We start from the raw sequence: 18,290 nt of genomic DNA, 5'->3' as shown, positions 1-18,290 counted from the left end.
CCCCCACTTCTCTCCCATCCTCCATCGCACTCACTCCTCACCTCGATCCATCTGCGCCTGCGCGGGCCTCCCCCTCCCATCTCCATCTCCCGCGGATTCGCGAAGCGCCTCCCATCTTCATCTCCTCCCCCGCGCCGCGGACCTCACGCGGCCTACGCGCTGTGCGACATGGCGCCCCGTGGGCGCCGCCTGACGGAGCAGATCCACTCGGAGCACCAGGTGGTCGCCGCCCTCCTCGACAAGGCGGAGGCCTTGGTAATGGCGGCCCGCGCCAAGGGCGCCCATGGCGGCGCCGCGGCGGCGGGGGAGCAGCACCCCGATCACCCTAGCCGCGGCAAGAAGAGCGGTCGTTTCTTGCGCCGCCAGGAGACCCCACCGGAGGCCGCCACCGCGATCGACGGGGATGTCTCTCCCCCCGAGAAGAGGAGGAAGACGACGGCCGCGAGCCCGATCGTGGAGGTGGAGGTTGAGGTGATCGAGCCGACCATGCCCAAGGCGCAGAGGGACCGCCTCTACGGCCTCCTCGCCTCGCTGTCGGCGGACACGCCATTGCCGCCGCACATCGTCGGCCTGATGCGAAGCCAATGCTGCTGCGTCGTGGACCCTAACGGCGAAGAGATGGATGTCGATCTTAGCTCCGCGAAGGATGCTGCCTTGTTCCAGTTGCTGAACCTGCTCGTGGAATTCGCTCAACAGCAGACCACCAAGATTATTGAGGAGCAAGAACCGCCCAAGATCGAGGCATCCGACGCCACCAGCAGCTCGTCGATCTGCGACCTCCTCGAGGACGGTGAGATAGCCGATGAGGGTGCGGCCATGGGCATGGACATCTGCGGCGGCGTCTCTCCCCTCATCGTGGACAGTGCTCAGCTCTTGCCACTTCCGAAGCAACAAGAGGATGACGAGTTGATCGACATCTATGGTGGCGTCTCCCCTGTATCAGTCAACAACTTCCCTGATTCTCCTCGTTCGAGCAGCAGCAGGAGCGACTCCTCATCATCCTCCAGCTCTAGCAATGGCTCTGGCTCCTCCTCATCTTCCAGCAGTGGCGCCTCTTCTGGATCATCATCCTGCGCCGGTTCATCCTCCTCGTCGTCGGGAAGTGACACCGACGCCGACGCCGACAGTGCGAGCAACAGGCCAGACACCACCACAGATCATCCCACCGAAGCTGAGGTGAAGCCAATGGTGGAGCACGAGGTCATGGAGCAAGACAAGAAGCTGACCACTGAGAGGGCAGCAGCATCTCCTGCATCTCAGCTCTGCATCACGGACATGGGCATAGACATCTGCGGCGGCGTCTCTCCCCTGGTCGTGGACAAGGCTCAGTTCTCGCCGCTCCCGAAGCAGCAACAGGAGGATGACGAGTTGATCGACATCTGTGGCGGCATCGACTCCCCTGTATCGGTCAGCAAGTTCCCTGAAACTCCTCGCTCGAGCAGCAGCGACTCTTCCAGCAGTTCATCTTGCAGCGGTTCATCCTCCTCGTCGGAAAGAAACGACAGTGCGAGCAGCAGGCCAGACACCACCGCTGATCATCCCACCGAAGCTGAAGTGAAGCCAATGGAGGAGCAGAAGCTGATCATTGAGAGGGCAGCATCTCCTCACACTGAGATGCAGGAGCTGATCACTGAGAGGGCAGCATCTCCTCACACTGAGATGCAGGAGCTGATCACTGAGAGGGCAGCATCTCCTCGCACTGAGATGCAGGAGCTGATTGCAAGGGCCCAGGAGAGGCAGAAACTCCAGCGTGAGCTCGAGAGAGAGGCAGCGCGTGAGCTCGAGAGAAAGGCGGCGCGTGAGCAGCTGCAGGAGATGAAGAGGACGGCGCAGCCGGTCTTCGACATCATCGATCCCAGAGACATGAAGCAGCTGGGGATCTCCGGCGAGGCGCAGTACATTGTCAGCCCGGTGAAATCTAGGGACAGCCTGCGTCGCCGTGGAGGCGGCCTGCTACAGAGGCTTGGCTTCTTCCTGAAAGCAGAGTTTTGATGAGCTAGAGCAGAGTAGGAATAGGACCATGATCTCGTCTGTTTCTGCTGTCTGTTCGATTCTTTGGTTGCTTGTCAAGCCTGCTTTGAACCTTAGAAATCTGTTTAATGTAATTTACTTGAAGCCATTGATTTATTTGCAGCCAACTTGTGCTGGCAGTAGCCCCATCATATGTATACTGTACATTATTCTGATGATATATGAATGTGATATGATTTGTCTTAAACAATTGTTTCAACCTTATTTCAATTGTACGCTTGGGCTTATGTTTATGCTACAGAAGCTCAGCTTCTTCCTGAAACATAGGCCAGCAGAGTGTTGACGAGCTACAGCAGGGTAGGATTTGTCAATGATTTATCTACTTCTGTAGATTCTTATAAAATAGAAATTTCCAGGGACGATTCTTGTCACATTGGTCATGCTCTGATTAATGATCTGGTCTGTTATATGACGATTTGACTAGAATTGCATTAGGCAAGTGTTCCTAGTTATTTCAATTGTACGCAGAATTCTGAGTTTTCACATGTTTGTATAAAACAGCTGATGCAAAAGTGAGGAGCAGGAACAGCATTTTTACATGTTAATAAACAGAATAGAGGAGAAACAATCGTGTTAAACAGAGGATGCTACTGCATGCACAGAGAAGGAGAAGCAAATGCCTCAATAACAAAGATAACATTGCTGCTTGCCACTTGAAAAGCAGCATAGCAAAAATTGTTGCATCTGTAGTGCAGGATGATCAGTGCCCCTATTTCAGATTACCGCCTTCGTGAGAGTTCTCTGGTTTTGGGAAGCCAATGCTTGCAGGGTACATTGATGGATTGCTTATCCCAAATACAATTCTGTGATCTTCAACAGCAACAATCTTGCCTGCTTCGTCAACACGTAGGGTGTAGGTAGCCGTCATCGCAAATTCTGGATCTCCTGTGTAACCTCTAAGCAAGATTCAATGGAACAGTTGGTCGCGATTGCATTGGGGCCTATATGAGATCTGGAAGCAGCATACCCATACATGCTTTATACAAAGTGAAAATGTTAATTCAAGATGCTTCATGAGGCAAATGCTTATTAAGAAGAATTTGACTGATGCATATAACATAAGAAGAGAAAACAAGATACTTGCGCACATGGGTGCTAATTTAGCTAGGATTTGCATGTTAACTGAACATTGATATAACAGACAAAGCAAAATATCTTCCACAGTGAGTTTGAGGGTGCCGAGTGGTGAAGAGTTTGAGGGTGCAACAAATTAGTTTTCTACTTTTCTGGAATATTTCTGTTAGTAAGAACTGAATGGCACATGACATATTCCTGAATAAGTAAATAAGGAACTGCAAAATAATTACCTGATCAAGTTGATATATCCAGGTGGCAACCTTGAGTCACTTTCCTGAATAATTGTGCCAAGAATTTTCTCTAGTGTGATGCCGTTCTAAATTGTGTTTGCCCATCCCAATTCTGTAGCAAAGCAACATTTCAGTTAGGAAGGTGGTATCATGAAGTAACTTGTATCACATATCCACAAAGTCACAGCCTCAGAGACGTAAACACCAATGCAGAAGCAACTTTCAGCAAGACGGCAACAACTGAAACTTATTTGCTACACCACATCAAGATTTGGAACATATCCTTCCAACCTCATCTCATCAACCAGTAGGTCTAGGACCTGATACATATCATCTGCACCATGCTGTGGTTCGTCCCCTGCATAGAATTCAAGGACTTTCCCACTAATCTCAACCCAGCTGCAACCTGGAGTTTTGTTGACACCTCTTTCCCTCATTAGCCCTCTCATCTTTGCTGAGTCATCCAATCTACCTGAGCTGGCGTATATCTTGGACGACACCACATAGTTCCACGAGTTTGTGGGTTCCAGCTGAATGATCCTGTTGATGACCCTCTCACCAATTTCAACATTCTTGCATTTTCGACAAGCTGCAAGCAAAGCCCCCAACATCACTGCATCTACCTTGTCAGGGATCTTCTCGATGAAGTCCCACACTTCCTCCAAATGTCCACTCCGCGCCAATGGATCAACCATACATGAGTAGTGCTCAATCTTAGGAATAATCTGAAACTCAGATGTCAAGGAATTGAACCAGCGCTTGCCATCTTTCACTAACCCAGCATGTACACAAGCAGAAAGGACACCTATGAAAGTGATATCATCTGGCTTGAGCCCATCCTCGTTCCTCATCAGTTCAAAATGCTGAATGGCTTCATCACCTTGCCCGTTAAAGGCAAGGCCACAGATAAGGGCATTCCAAGAGGCTACATTCTTGCATCTCATCTTCCTAAACACTTCTATGGCTTTGTCAAGATCTCCACACTTAGCGTACATGTCCACTAAGGCTGTCCCGACGTAAACATTATTGTAGAGACCTCTGCATGAGGCGTAACCGTCCAGTTCAGAACCTAGCTCCAGAGCTCCAACAGCAGAGCAGGCCGAGAGGACTCCAGCCAATGTTATCTTATCTGGACATACGCCTGCTTTCTTCATGTTGTGGAACAAGGAAATGGCTTCATTTGACATGCCATTTTGCGCATATCTGCATAATCTTAAATGCAATATATAAATAAACAAGCCAAAAGGGATAAACTAATTAGCTTATTTCAGGTAATAATCAAAGAGTTTTATATTCTTACCCAGTAATCATGGCATTCCAAGCGACTACGTCCTTGTCAATGATGCTGTCAAACACACGCCGCGCCTCTGCAATCTCTCCACACTTCTCATACATACCCACAAGTGCCGAGCCAACAAGAGAGTCCGTTTCCATCCCTGCGGACTTTGACCACTCTTCCACCCACCTTCCAAGCACCAAATCTCCCTCATCCCTGCATGCAGCTAGCACGACAGCCAACGTCACGGCATTGGGCACAACTGCACCGTCCTTCACCATGTCCCGTAACATCCTGCCTACCTCACCGTTCATCCCCACCCGCCCATATGCCTTCATCATAGCGTTCCAAGAGACCACGTCCCGGCTGGGAATTCCGTTGAACACCTTTCGTGCGGCTCCAGGATCATCAAGGTAGGAGTATATGGTGATAAGAGAATGGACAGTGTGGTCGTGGCTATTCAAGTCGATCTTCTCAAGCAGCGCGTGCGCGACGGGCGAGAGATGGCGCGGGGCATCGGGCGGCGGCGAGGAGGAGGAAAGGAAGCGTGTAGGAGTCTGGGCGGAGGTCGGAGCGGAGCATTTCGAGGAAGAGGCGGAGCGAGGTGTGGGGACGGGAGGAAGCGAAGAAGCGGATGGCGACGTTGTAGGAGAAGGCGGTGGAGGCGGGGTGGGATGCGAGGAGCAGGAGAGCGTAGTCGGAGGCAGCGGCGGTGGAGTCGGTTGTAGCGGCGGCAGAGGAGGAGGTGAAGAGGGAGAGGAGCTTGGAGAGGAAGTGGTTGTAAGGGAAGGAGGCACGGTGGGCGTAGTGGAGGAGGTGGGCGTGGAGTTGCTTGATGGCGGCGAGGGAGCGGCATTTCGGCAGGAGCTTGGAGGCGAGGTAGGACCGTAGGAGGAGGACGCAGAGGCAGTAGCCGGCGAGGAGGAAATGCGGATCATCGCCGGCGACGAACCGTGGAGCTATCCGCCGCCGGTGCACCGGTGAAACCCTCCGACCTTTTCAGTTCAGTTCAGCCTCGACCGCCGCCGCCGGCCACCGGCCGCCCCGTCACGGCGTAGCGAAAATGAGGGGATTTGCATTGGAGGCGCCCAACGGCCCAAGGAGGAGGGAATAGATGGGCCCAGCCCAGCCCTTGCCGAGGGCTTGGCCCGCGAGGGGAAGCAAATTTCGTGGATGATTAATTTAAAATTAGTTAAAACATATAAATAGATTAATATGATTTTCTTTAAGGGAACAATCTTTTTAAGGATTTTGTTTAAAACAAACATACATTTAATAGTTTGTACATGCACGTGGAAAATAAGAACACAATCATGCTTGGACTGTCAACGAAGGGTGATTTTTTGCTTACATGCATGAGATCTTCTCGGGTGACTCCAAACCTGATGCTTTCTGAAATTTATACTACAATTAATAACTTCACATATTTCTCACATTTTCTCTTCTCATACATCCTGCAGCATTGGTACACAGTGTCGGTTACATTGCAGAAGCCAGACATTACAGGGGACGGCCCAACCTACAGATAACTCTATTTTATTTTTCAAATTTATTCTCCACTAATCTACATACATAAAATAATTCATGTCTCTGGTAGTTTGCAAGCTAGCAGTACTTGTAAACCACATTATTGAAAGGGACTACCGCTGCTTTAAATAATACCGTCATGGTCTATACATATGACATGTGCATAGATGTATGGTTTTGAATAGAACCCTGATGAACCCTGAAGGGCGTTAGAGTCTTGATTTTGCTGGTGAGCCCATCACAATCATCACTTTACCAACGGCCTTCCTGTCTCTCAGGGCTGCGAAAGCGAGATGTGCCTGTAGAGAAGTTAACATCACATAGTTCACTTATAAATGATAAGGCAACAAAACACAAAGATAAGAGAATTTTCAATATACACAGTAATCCATTTACAAGCTTGAAGATATGAACAGTAGTTACAAATGGTAAAAAACCCACGTAGTTGGTCCTTATTCTGACTGGCTGACAGTACAGTATAATCTGGGCAGTTGATCAGCATACAAAGCCAGAAATTGACTAAAATCAGTACCATTTTCTTAGATAAGATGCACCACTGGCATATATTACCACGTGTGTCCGTGTTGACATGCTCAGGCAGTCACGCCTAGTTGCTTCATAAGTACATTTTAGTATACTGGAACTACTTTGACTTTATAAGTATCAACAAGATTGGATCGTAATCTCAAAAACCAATATGGCAGCCAAATGATGCAAAAAGTGCCAAGCAACTTTAAGCTATCCTAGCTGATGAAAAGCTCACATTACAAATGAAAGATCCATTCAGAACATGGGAGTTATATATAAATATTGTGCAGAGCTGTCTCTAATGAAATTTATGTAAGTTTTTTGCATTCAAGACTTATGTGTCGTCTTCAAGATTGATTGGGCCATGCGACGTTTCATGTGACATGTGGTTAGTGTTACAAGAACTGTAATTATAATAAGGTTTGTTAAAATGTTGTCGCTTACCTCAGGGAGCCTGTAAGTGTGGGAAATCTGGATTTTTATCAACCCCTTTGAAAGCCATGAAAAGAGTTCATTGAGGGAGTCAATGAGTACAGGTGGCCGATGAGTGAAGTAGCTTCCCCAGTACAAACCATGAATTGTCCAATTCTGAAACAGCACAGCAGCAATTAGTTACTCGTTTTCTTTTTTTTAAAAAAAAGTTATGTATGAAGACATTTTATCTGCAATCAAATATTCTGAATTCCCCAGCAATTCCATTTTACATTCTAGCTGGAAAGCTATCGTGCAAATTCAAAGTCTTCTAAAAATTCAACTTTAGATTGGTTGATCATATTATTTTTTCTGATTCCACTGATGCAATCTTTACACTACTGTTGTCTGCTTCAAGTATTTCTTAATTCATAGGATTCTTAATCCTCAAATTAGTTTCAATGAGAATGAATTCAGGCTAACCTTGCCCAATCAATAATTCATCAGAATTCATATCAGACTCTCGCTTATTGAGAAAGGACCAGTCCCACCTCTTAAGCAAATGGAAGCTTGTCTAAAATAGTTATACGGTGCACAAAAACAAGGTACATGACAGTGAATCCAGTTCCCTATGATGCTCTTAAGAGAAATGAATAAAAGTCAGCAGTGATTAAATCATTCTGATTCTACAATGGAGTGCATACAAATAAGGCATAGAGCTGTGTGTTGAAAAGTAAAAATTCTGGAAATTCCACAAAAAAAATTGGTTTACCTTAACAAGAGCGATGTTTGCTCGAATAATTGGTACATCTCCACTGGCAAATCCAATTATCAGAATATGTGCACCCCAATTGAGAAGTTTTAGGCTATCTTGTGTTAATTTGCCTCCAACAGGATCATATAAGACATCAACACCTTTGAGGCCTTTGGCTTTTAAAAAAGATTTGGCACTTTCCATAATACTTTCCTTGCTTGAGTCAATTACATGGTCAGCTCCTATAGTCTTGAGATACTGCAATTTCTCAGTTCCCCTAAAGTCAAGAAAAAAAAAGGGGATATTTAGGAAGAGAACACAAATTGGTGAAATGCAATAGCAACCGTACAACAATTATCTCATCACACCAATCACCTAGCAACTGCAATAACAACAGCACCACAAACTTTTCCTATTTGTACAGCAGATGCCCCGACACCACCAGCAGCACCCAGAACAAGTAGCACCTGCAATCACAACCTTTATTAACAATATCCGACAATGTACTGGGAGCACATCCGAGCATTATAACCTTTATGTTTGCTAAAGCTATATGCATGTGTCTTAACTATGTTTTGCATTACAATACTAAGACAAGCATCACTCACTAGAAATCTTAATATGTATATCGTTACTAGGAGCTTTGGTAGCTGACTCTTAATCAAAGAAGGGAAACTGTAATGGACATTGATTTACCGATGGAGAATGAAGACCTGCACAAAGATGGGATCGCACTCATTGGTGCCAAGCTGGATTGCTGAGGGATTCTGAATTTCTGATCAAACTAGACCTAACTTATTTCTTCTTATTGCTTAATCATAATAGAGGTGCATGCATCCCTTTCATAGGGATGATTTGGTATATTACTGAACAGGTTTGAGTGAATAGTAACTTCACCCATTAGAAGATTTAGGCTGAATTCGTTTGGAAGAGATGGGAACCAATCTCCTGTGCATGGAAAACGGAGCGGTATATTAGCACATGATTAATTAAGTATTTAGCTTTTTTTTTTCAAAAATGGATCAATATGATTTTTTTAAGCAACTTTCCTATAAAAAGTTTTTGCCAAAAATGCACCGTTTAGCAGTTTGAAAAGCGTGCGCGCGGAATAGAAGGGAGAGGAGTTGGGAACATGCGGTGCCAAACACAGCCTTAGGCTGTTTGGTTGCCACCCTGAGACAAATCTGCCTAGCCAGAGACAAGCCTGAGAAAAAATACACCTTGTTTGGTTAGTGCCTGAGCCACTCCTGCGCTCCATACCTTTCCAGGCCTGGGCTCTCCGGCAGCTCAACCAACCTGAGTCAGGAGACCAAATTTGGTGACCTCAGTTGCATGCAGAGCCAGGCCACTTGATTAGCCGAAGTACTTCTCTACTAACTGCTGAATTAAAGTAATTCTCTCACGCTGCAGCTGGTTGCTTTCTTTTGCATGCACTATCTTGTGATTGGCAAACGTGCTGAACTGCTCTCCACTTGATTAGCTAAAGATATGTTATGAGACTATGTAAAAAAAAATATTTGTTAAATCTCTTAAGTATCTATATTGGATTTATGATTAAACTCCAAGCTTAAAAAGAGAAAAATGCCAGATAATATTAGTTTTAAGTGTTCTCAGGCACAGGTCACCAACCAAACAAGTTTCTCTCAGGCATGAACCACTCCCACCTCATGCAACACTCAGGCACATATTTTTCTCAGGCATGACGCCCAGGTCACCAACCAAACAAGCTTAGAATCCTGACCTTCGGAATAAACCATATCTCAAATAGATAGGATACAAACAATTATTCTCTATGCCAGGAAGCTAATTAATTAATCAATATAGTATAGATATTCTTATTTTGGAAGGCAAATGCTTCCCTAGTCCTACTGCTACAGTACCATTAAAAAACAGAACAGTACTGACAGATTTCATTAATGTGAGAATAAAATAATCAAAACCCCTGTATCAGATCATCAGATGGTGGGTCCTAAATGGAAGGGTTTTAATTGGAGACACCAACAAAATGGTGCTATGGTAACGGTACTGCAGATGAACAGTGCCTGTACACTGTAGCATTAGAAATATGCCCCTAGATGATTTTAGTTTTCAAGGATAGGGAATAGTTAAGTGGTATCCTATCTGTGGACCTTTATCCCAATCTGTGGACCCTTCCTTATCCACGAATAAGCATCCATAACATTTTGACCTTATCAGAACGGTGTGGATGTTTGGGTACTGTTGCAGAAGTTCACCTCTATGATAGAAACTGTAGAATTTAAGTTATATAGAAAATTGACATAATAAATTTCATAAATATAAAATACAAGGCCTATGTTTGACCAATAATGGCCATCAAAATGAGCCATTTGAGGTAATGCGGTCTAGCTCATAATATTGTGTGTACATGATATGTCACAAACGAAGGTAAGACACTGATGCCACTGCCACATAACTTAACACACTAACAGTAATTATGGATATAGAGATGTGGAGCAGCAGCAGAGAGATGCTGATTTACTCAATGCAGTGCTCCGAGAATGTGGATGGCCATTCCAAAGGAGATTTGTGCCGTATCCATGATGAATGTCCATAACAATAACATGAACAATGCACAAGTACCAAATGGATATCTTATAGGCATTTTATAAACAAAGAGATTAACACAGGGGTGCACCTGGCCAGCCTTTAGTTCAGCTCTGTGTACAAGGGCCAAATGCGATGTACCAAATGCAACAGGCAATGCTCCAGCAGCAACAAGGTCACATCCATCAGGCACCGAAAATCTGATTCGAAAGAACATAGCACTGATTCAATAGAACATACCAGAATAAATAAGATGTTTCTCTATTGTGTAAGTTCCCTGATTATTGGCCAAGTACAATTCATTTTTTTCCTGCAGACCTGCACAAAGCATTAGCTTTGAGATGTGCGCCTGTCTGATTATGATTCTGATCCAACGATTTAAAATGCATGTTATACTTACAAAAAAATTCTGGTAACTACAGATAGCCCCTCATATACAAAAATTCAGAAATTCACATATATACAAGTATCTAACCAACATTTGCTTCCTTTATTTTATTTCACAACAGTGCTAACTGTTTTACTCTGCAACTGCAACCACCACAAGTGCAGCTATTGTATTAGTTGATTTATACATTGCATATTGCTAAGATAAACAAACAGGAGACATACTGTGCGCTTTGTTTGCTAGTGAAATCAAGCTGAAATAACAAAACAAAATACAATCCAGTCCTCACTACAACATTAACATCGCCTTTTTTAAGGCATCCCGACAATTGAAAGATTCCACCTCTTTATTAGGGGATCAAGGCTTAACTATCTATAGAGAGACAGACAGCAACATTCTCATCTTTTTCATCGAAAACCAGCATAGTCTCTCCCACTCCCACATCCCCATATTTAGACATATCATAGAATAAATAGTTTTTAAAAAGAAACATTTACTCCCAAAAGCAAACAACCCTTCTCATAAGCTATAAAATCTGCATAGCACCTACCGAACTAGCAGAAAGTTTAACTCTACGATCGGACATGAGAAGAGCGAACAGATATAAGCCGATGTAGAAATGCTTCAACAACTAATCGACTACATACAAGAAAATGCATCCGACAATTGAAAGAGAAAACCAAATATAACTCGTGATGCTGTATCCCACTAATTAAGGCATGTACTGATAAATTAACCCAAAAATGGGGATTTCCAAAGAGAGAGCCACTTGGAGTAAGCTAATCTTCCAAACGGAGATCACCATACGAGGCAGCGAGAGGCGAAAAACCGAACTCACAGCTGCTTCTCGTCGGCGACGATGAGATCCGCGAAGGAGCCGACGGCGGCGAGGCCGCAGACGCGGTCCCCGGGGCGGAACCTCCGCACGGCGGGGCCGACGGCGTCGACGAACCCCGCGTAGTCGGAGCCCGGGACGAACGGTAGCGCGGGGCGCTCCTGGTACTTGCCCTGTACCTGCAGGTAGGTGGCGAAGTTGAGGCTGGTGGCCGCCACGCGCACCCGCACGGACGTCGGCGACGCGAGCGCCGGCGCCGGGTGGTCCCCGGTGACCGGCGCGAACGGGGAGGCCTCGCCGCCGGGGGCCAGCGTGGGGTCCCCGAGCCGCCGCACCACGAGCGCGTCCATTTTTTCTAGGCGGCGTCGCGGCGACGGCGGCGGGCGGTGCTTTTGGATAGTCAAGGAGGACTCGGGGCGGGGATTCAGAGCATCACCAACAGTCCAACAGAATCGGTATATTATTCTCTATCCAATAATCTGAAGATATTTTTTGAAAAAAAATTGATCTTATCAGATAGCCCCATCGTTTGGCCTAAACAGCCAAAGAATAAGCCAAAATTTGAATTTTTGAACTTGATTTTGAAGTTGATTTTGAAATGCTTTTAACGTAATTTTTGTTAATGTTGGCTTTTAAGTCGCTACGAACAAATCTACAAAAGTTTTACTTATAAATTAATTTTAATTTTCTAATAAGCCAAATAAGCCATTTTGGGTAAAATGGCAACCGATGGGAGCCAAATCTAATCTCATTCCCAAAATTCCGAAAATACTTGTAGCCGGGTGACCGGCGCGGGGGAGCCAGATCGGACGCTCCCCCGCGCCCCTCCCCACGTGTGTACCTCGGCCCACCTACTACCCTCTCCCATTTTTCCACAACCATCCCCACGTGTGTACCTCGGCCCACCCACTTTCCTCTCTCATTTTTCTACAAAAGATGTTTCACCTAATTTACTTATAATGTTTCACTATTTCTAATGTTGCAGTGAATTAAAATATTCTTTTGCAACAAAAAAACTCACATATTTTGGAAACTCTCTATTAAGGGAATTTGGTTTATTTTTTGTTCCATAAAAATGTTACACCTAGTGTACTCACAATGTTTCACTATGTATAAATCTAATGTTGTAGTGAACGAAATATTCCATTGCAAAAAAAAAACTCACATATTTTGGAAACCCCCTATTAAGGGAATTTGGTTTATTTTTTGTTCCACAAAAAAAATGTTTCACCTAGTGTACACAATGTTTCACTATGTATGGATCAAATGTTGCAGTGAACTGAAACATTCTTTCGCTATTTGCTGAAACATTGTTTTTTTATAAGGTGAAACAACACCTGATTTAAACGAGTGAAACATTTTCGATCTACTTAGTGAAACAATTTCGATATACCTGGTGTAACATCGTGCAACATTTAAAAAAAATTAAATAATAAGCTAAATTTTTTTTTCGTCGGAATATATCCATGTGTTGTCTTGTTTTGGCTCCTAATCACGGCGCTTCACGTGCGGGGAAGAGATGCACACGTGATCTGACGGGAGGAAGGAGCGCAAAACATATTTTTTTTCGTGGAGGTTTTATCGTGGCCCACCCTTTTAATTTTTAGGAAACCAATTTTACCTAATCTCTTGGAGTGAGAAAATTTTTAACACCTCAAATTATGTTTTTGCATCCCCATAACTAAAAATTTGGGAATAAAATTTTAAGATGTGTTGGTGATGCTCTAGCAGCGGTTAGCGTACGTACGATTAGGGGTGAGCATAAAAACCGAGAACCGAATACCGTACCTAAAAAATCGACACCGAAACCGAAAAAACCAAAGTAGCGGTCTTCGGTCGTTTGCTCGGTTGCACGATGGGAGAGACCGGTTCGGTTAGAGCAAGTTTAATAGTATAGCCAAATGTTAGCTCCAAATCATCTATAACTAATCTAATAGCCTATTCATACAATAGTTATTTACACAAATATCCTACACAATTAATATCCGGTCCCACCTCATACATACAACGTGTTGAAGTCCGTGTTGTTACTGGCAATTAAATTTATAGCCCACTTACTTCTCTTTCTTTTTTTCTTCTTGATATATCGTTATAGGTGACTTACTGTACTTGCTCTCAGTACCGGCTACAAATTGAAGAAACCGAAGACCGAAAGTATCAACTTCCATGTTGCTCCAGGCCTCCAGCCCATTGGCTGCCCTAGTAGCCCACCGTCCATTTCGATTGGGCCCACATGACTAATCTCCAGTTCCCCACCACATGTCCGGGTGAACAAAAGAAAGGAAAAAGGGGAGTCTCGATCTTATTCAGTTATCCTCAACTCGGCAACTCCTCGACGACGACGGCACATGCTCCCCAGCCTCGACTCGCACGGGACCTCGTCCCGGCCACCGGAGGGGCCAGCCCTTCCTCCGCGTCGCGCCGCCGCCTGCCTCCTTCGCGCCACGTGCGACGCGCCGCCGTGGCGCCGCCTGCCTCCTTCGCGCCACGCCGCGCCGCCGACCTCGGCCTGCTTGCGGCTTGCCTCCACTTCTCCCTGGCTGCCGTCCACGCTACACATCCACACCTCCATCTCGGCTCCGCACGAGGGGCTGCGTCGGGCATCGCCGCGCTGTCGCTTGCTACATGTGGGGATTATGGATATTCCATATCTAGACGGCAGTTATAGTTTAGTTGGATACATGGTACTAGATATAGATAGAATATCTTTATGAGGACTCGGGTTAGTTTCTAACTTATATGTCAAGAAAATACCCGAGATCCTAGTCGGTTACGATTATATTTTATCTGTAATCACATATTCCATTAGGGATATGGACTGTATTTTGTAATACGGACCCCTTCCCCTATATAAGGAGGGGTCCGGGCTCCTCTCGGGACGACCTTTTTTCCCCAGATCATACGATCAATAATACACTCGGCGGAATCATCCCCGGACAGGAGTAGGGTATTACTTCTTGAATAAGAAGGCCTGAACCTGTATAAAATTCCTTATCTTCAAACCCATCCACTTTTCTAGCTTGATAGCCACCCCCTTTAAGTATTGCCGAAATCTTGTTTTGACAGTTGGCGCGCCAGGTAGGGGTTGCGTCAAGTTTCTCGCCGATCAGTGCGATGGGTTCCGTCTCCGGCATCGACAACTTCGTCTTCCCTCCCGGGCAGGCGTTTCGGTTCGGCAGCCTCAACTTCATCACCAACGACTTCGGTAAGATCTCTCTCCTCGACTCAGATCCAAACCAGTCGGGAAAGAACCAGGTCTCAGCCCCGTTCGGTATTCCGAACTCGGCCAAGATCTACTCCAAGCTTATCTCGCTCGAGTCGGCTTCAAACCACTTGGACGAGATCCCATCTACTCCGACACCACCAGATCAAGATGATGGGGCCTACCCGCCAATCATGATGAAACTCCCCGACGATTTGGCTGCAGTCTTCACTACAAGGGCGTCTTCTCCCCGTAGGCCTAGGCGGAAGTTGGCTTCAACACCGATCATGCCTAGCTCCAGGGAAGTCGGCATCATACTCCAGCCACTCGGCACGATTTCGACGGATCAACTGGAAGGCTACCTCAGCTCCCCCGGCATCGACTCACGACCAACAGAGATCGTGGAGTACGACGAATTCGGCTACCGCTACGACAGCTGCGACCTCGACGACTTCGACGAAAGCTTTGAAGACAATTACACCCCTCTCTACTTCGGCGTCTTCATGGCCGACAACGAGACGGAAGAACAATGCCAAGCCCGAGAAACAGAGGCACGACGCGTACAGCAGGAAGCCGAGTGACGCCGACTGGAAGAGGAGCGCCAAGCACAAGAGCAAGAACGGCTGCGGCGAGAGCAACAAGAACGCGAACGGGCTGCAAAGGAGGCCGAGGACCGACGACAACGAGCCTTGGACGCAGGGCGACGAGCGCGAGATCTCATCGGGCAGCAAGACGTCGAGGGGACAGCGGTCTTTCGCACCCCTCAACAGAACGCTGTCGCTGCGATCACCCTTCTCGACACCCTCCTCAAGGAAGACGCACTCAATCAAGCTGATCACGTCGTCAACATCTTGAACCAGACCAAGACCATGATCGCCGCTTCGGTCCCGGTTAACTTCGGAAGCATCCGCACGCCGACTGGCAGCCGGGCTCCCCATCTCCGATCTCATGATTACCACCAGCCAAGCCTCAGCATCGCCGGCATAGGATCCAATCGCAGGAGCAGGGGCCACGACGAGCGATCTGTTCACTCACCTCCTGAGCGACACAGGGAGCGCCGAGTTGAACGGCCTTGCTCCCCACCTTGCCAGTGTCCTGTCGATCTTCGCGATAAGATTAACCAGCGCCGTGCAGCACGAGGTCACCGCCATTCACCAGATCGCTACGACGACGACATGGATGGAGTAGCTGCCTTTACTAATGACCTGCGTCGAGTGGATTGGCCAGCCGGCTTCAAGCCGACTGGAATCGAGAAGTATGACGGCACCACTAATCTGGAGTCTTGGCTTACCGTCTACGGTCTCGCAATCCGTGCAGCAGGAGGAGACAGCAAGACCATGGCAAACTACTTACCTGTGGCCCTAGCTGATTCTGCCCGGTCCTGGCTCCATGGATTACCCCGTGGCATGATTGGATCATGGACAGAACTTCATGACCACTTCATCGCCAACTTCCAGGTCACCTTTGAACGCCCCGGCACACAGTTTGATCTCTACAACGTCATTCATAAGTTTGGAGAATCCCTTCGAGATTACATCCGACGCTTCTCTGAACAGCGCAACAAGATCTCCAACATTACCGACGACGTCATCATCGCCGCTTTCACCAAAGGAATTCGCCACGAAGATCTAGTCGGCAAGTTCGGGCGCAAGCCTCCCAAGACAGTCAAACAGATGTTTGAAAAAACCAACGAGTATGCCAAAGCCGAAGACGCCATTATCGCATCCAAGCAGTCGGGTCCTACTTGGAAGCCAAAGAAAGACGCGCCGACTACGGGAGGGGGTGGAAGTAACAATCACAAGGACCGCAAGCGTAAGCCCGAGGAACTCATCGCGACTACTACACACTCCTCCTGACAACGTTCGCGCGTCAACACTTTTGACAAGATCATGAACTCCCAATGTCCGCATCATCCCAACTCCAACCACGTAGCTAAAGATTGCTTCGTCTACAAGCAGTTTGCAGAGCAATATGCCAAGAATGCACGGAAGACCCCTGACGGAGAACAAAGCACGTCGAAAAAGAAGGATGATGATGATGACGCCCCGACAGATTTTCAAGATCACCGCAAGGAGCTCAACCATATCTTTGGCGGCCCTCTAGCTTACGAATCTAAAAGAAAGCAAAATCTGACTGAAAGGGAGATCAATGCTGTTCAGCCCGATATGCCCCAATATCTTCGGTGGTCGGAGATAACAATCAAGTTTGACCACTCGGATCATCCTGACCGAGTGGTCCACCCGGGGCGGTACCCCCTGGTACTAGACCCAGTGGTTCGCAACGTCAAGCTTCGCAGATCTCTCATCGATGGTGGCAGCGCACTCAATATCCTCTTCGCCAAAACCCTGGATGACATGCAGATCCCGCGCACCGAGTTAAAGCCGAGTAATGCACCCTTCCACGGAGTCATCCCAGGGCTATCGGCAACACCACTCGGCCAGATCACTCTTCCGGTCACTTTTGGTACTCGGGAGAACTTCCGCACAGAGAACATCTGCTTCGAAGTCGCTGATTTCGAGACAGCGTATCACGCCATACTCGGACGCCCGGCGTTAGCCAAATTCATGGCCGTCCCGCACTACACCTACATGATGATGAAGATGCCTGGTCCTCGGGGAGTCATATCCCTACGGAGCGACATCAAGCAAGCCGTCACATGTGACAAGGAAAGTTGCGAGATGGCTCAAACCCGCGAGATCGCGATTGCTCGAGAAGACATCCGACTGGCTGCAACCACGACAAGCGAAGGAGAAGTGCCTATGGCCAAGATCTCAAAGAGTGGAGAAAGCGAAGCCAAGACCAAGAAAATTCCCTAGATCCTTCTGATCCTACTAAAACTGCTATAATAGGCGCCGAGTTAGATTGTAAATAGGAAAGCGCGCTCATCACCTTTCTTCAAAACAATAAAGATATCTTTGCGTGGAAACCATCTGATATGCCTGGTATTCCTAGAGAGGTGATTGAGCACTCTTTGCACGTTAAGGAAGACGCTAAACCCATCAAACAACGACTCCGTCGCTTTGCACAAGACAGGAAGGACGTAATCAAGGAGGAATTGACCAAGCTGTTAGCAGTAGGCTTCATCAAAGAAGTCCTTCATCCCGACTGGCTGGCTAACCCCGTCCTAGTTCGGAAAAAGACTGGGCAATGGTGCATGTGTTTCGATTACACCGACCTCAACAAGTCCTGCCCCAAAGATCCTTTCGGGCTGCCTCGCATTGACCAGGTAGTCGACTCGACCGCCGGCTGCGAGCTGCTCAGTTTTTTGGATTGCTACTCGGGATATCATCAGATCCGATTGAAGGAATCCGACTGCTTGAAGACTTCGTTCATCACGCCCTTTGGAGCCTATTGCTATATCACCATGCCTATCGGATTGAAGAACGCGGGAGCAACTTATCAACGCATGATCCAGAGATGTTTCTCGACTCAAATTGGTCGCAATGTTGAAGCCTATGTGGATGAT

The 18,290-nt window shown here is 47.0% G+C and overlaps 2 protein-coding genes and 1 pseudogene across 2 annotated transcripts; 1 reads left to right on the top strand and 2 right to left on the bottom strand.

The window, feature by feature from the left end:
• On the top strand, nt 1–2,221 carry LOC4338384 (hyphally regulated cell wall protein 3). The gene has a single exon (XM_015783408.3). The coding sequence runs from the start codon at nt 169–171 to the stop codon at nt 1,990–1,992; it is 1,824 nt and encodes a 607-aa protein (XP_015638894.1). The 5' UTR covers nt 1–168; the 3' UTR covers nt 1,993–2,221.
• Nucleotides 2,222–2,544: 323 nt separating this feature from the next.
• On the bottom strand, nt 2,545–6,115 carry LOC9267511 (pentatricopeptide repeat-containing protein At2g34400-like; annotated as a pseudogene).
• On the bottom strand, nt 6,013–12,056 carry LOC4338383 (uncharacterized). Its single transcript, XM_015785042.3, has 6 exons — nt 11,626–12,056; nt 10,491–10,599; nt 8,210–8,301; nt 7,853–8,111; nt 7,114–7,257; nt 6,013–6,440 (listed from the first exon to the last, which is right to left on the bottom strand). Exons 1-6 carry the CDS (start codon nt 11,970–11,972, stop codon nt 6,351–6,353), a joined length of 1,041 nt encoding a protein of 346 aa, XP_015640528.1. The 5' UTR covers nt 11,973–12,056; the 3' UTR covers nt 6,013–6,350.
• Nucleotides 12,057–18,290: the final 6,234 nt, after the last annotated feature.

Source organism: Oryza sativa, chromosome 5 (assembly GCF_034140825.1).
Source record: "Oryza sativa Japonica Group chromosome 5, ASM3414082v1".
Lineage (NCBI taxonomy): Eukaryota > Viridiplantae > Streptophyta > Magnoliopsida > Poales > Poaceae > Oryza > Oryza sativa.
Note: the sequence above shows the minus strand (reverse complement) of the source record. Positions and strands in the feature narration are given on the sequence as shown.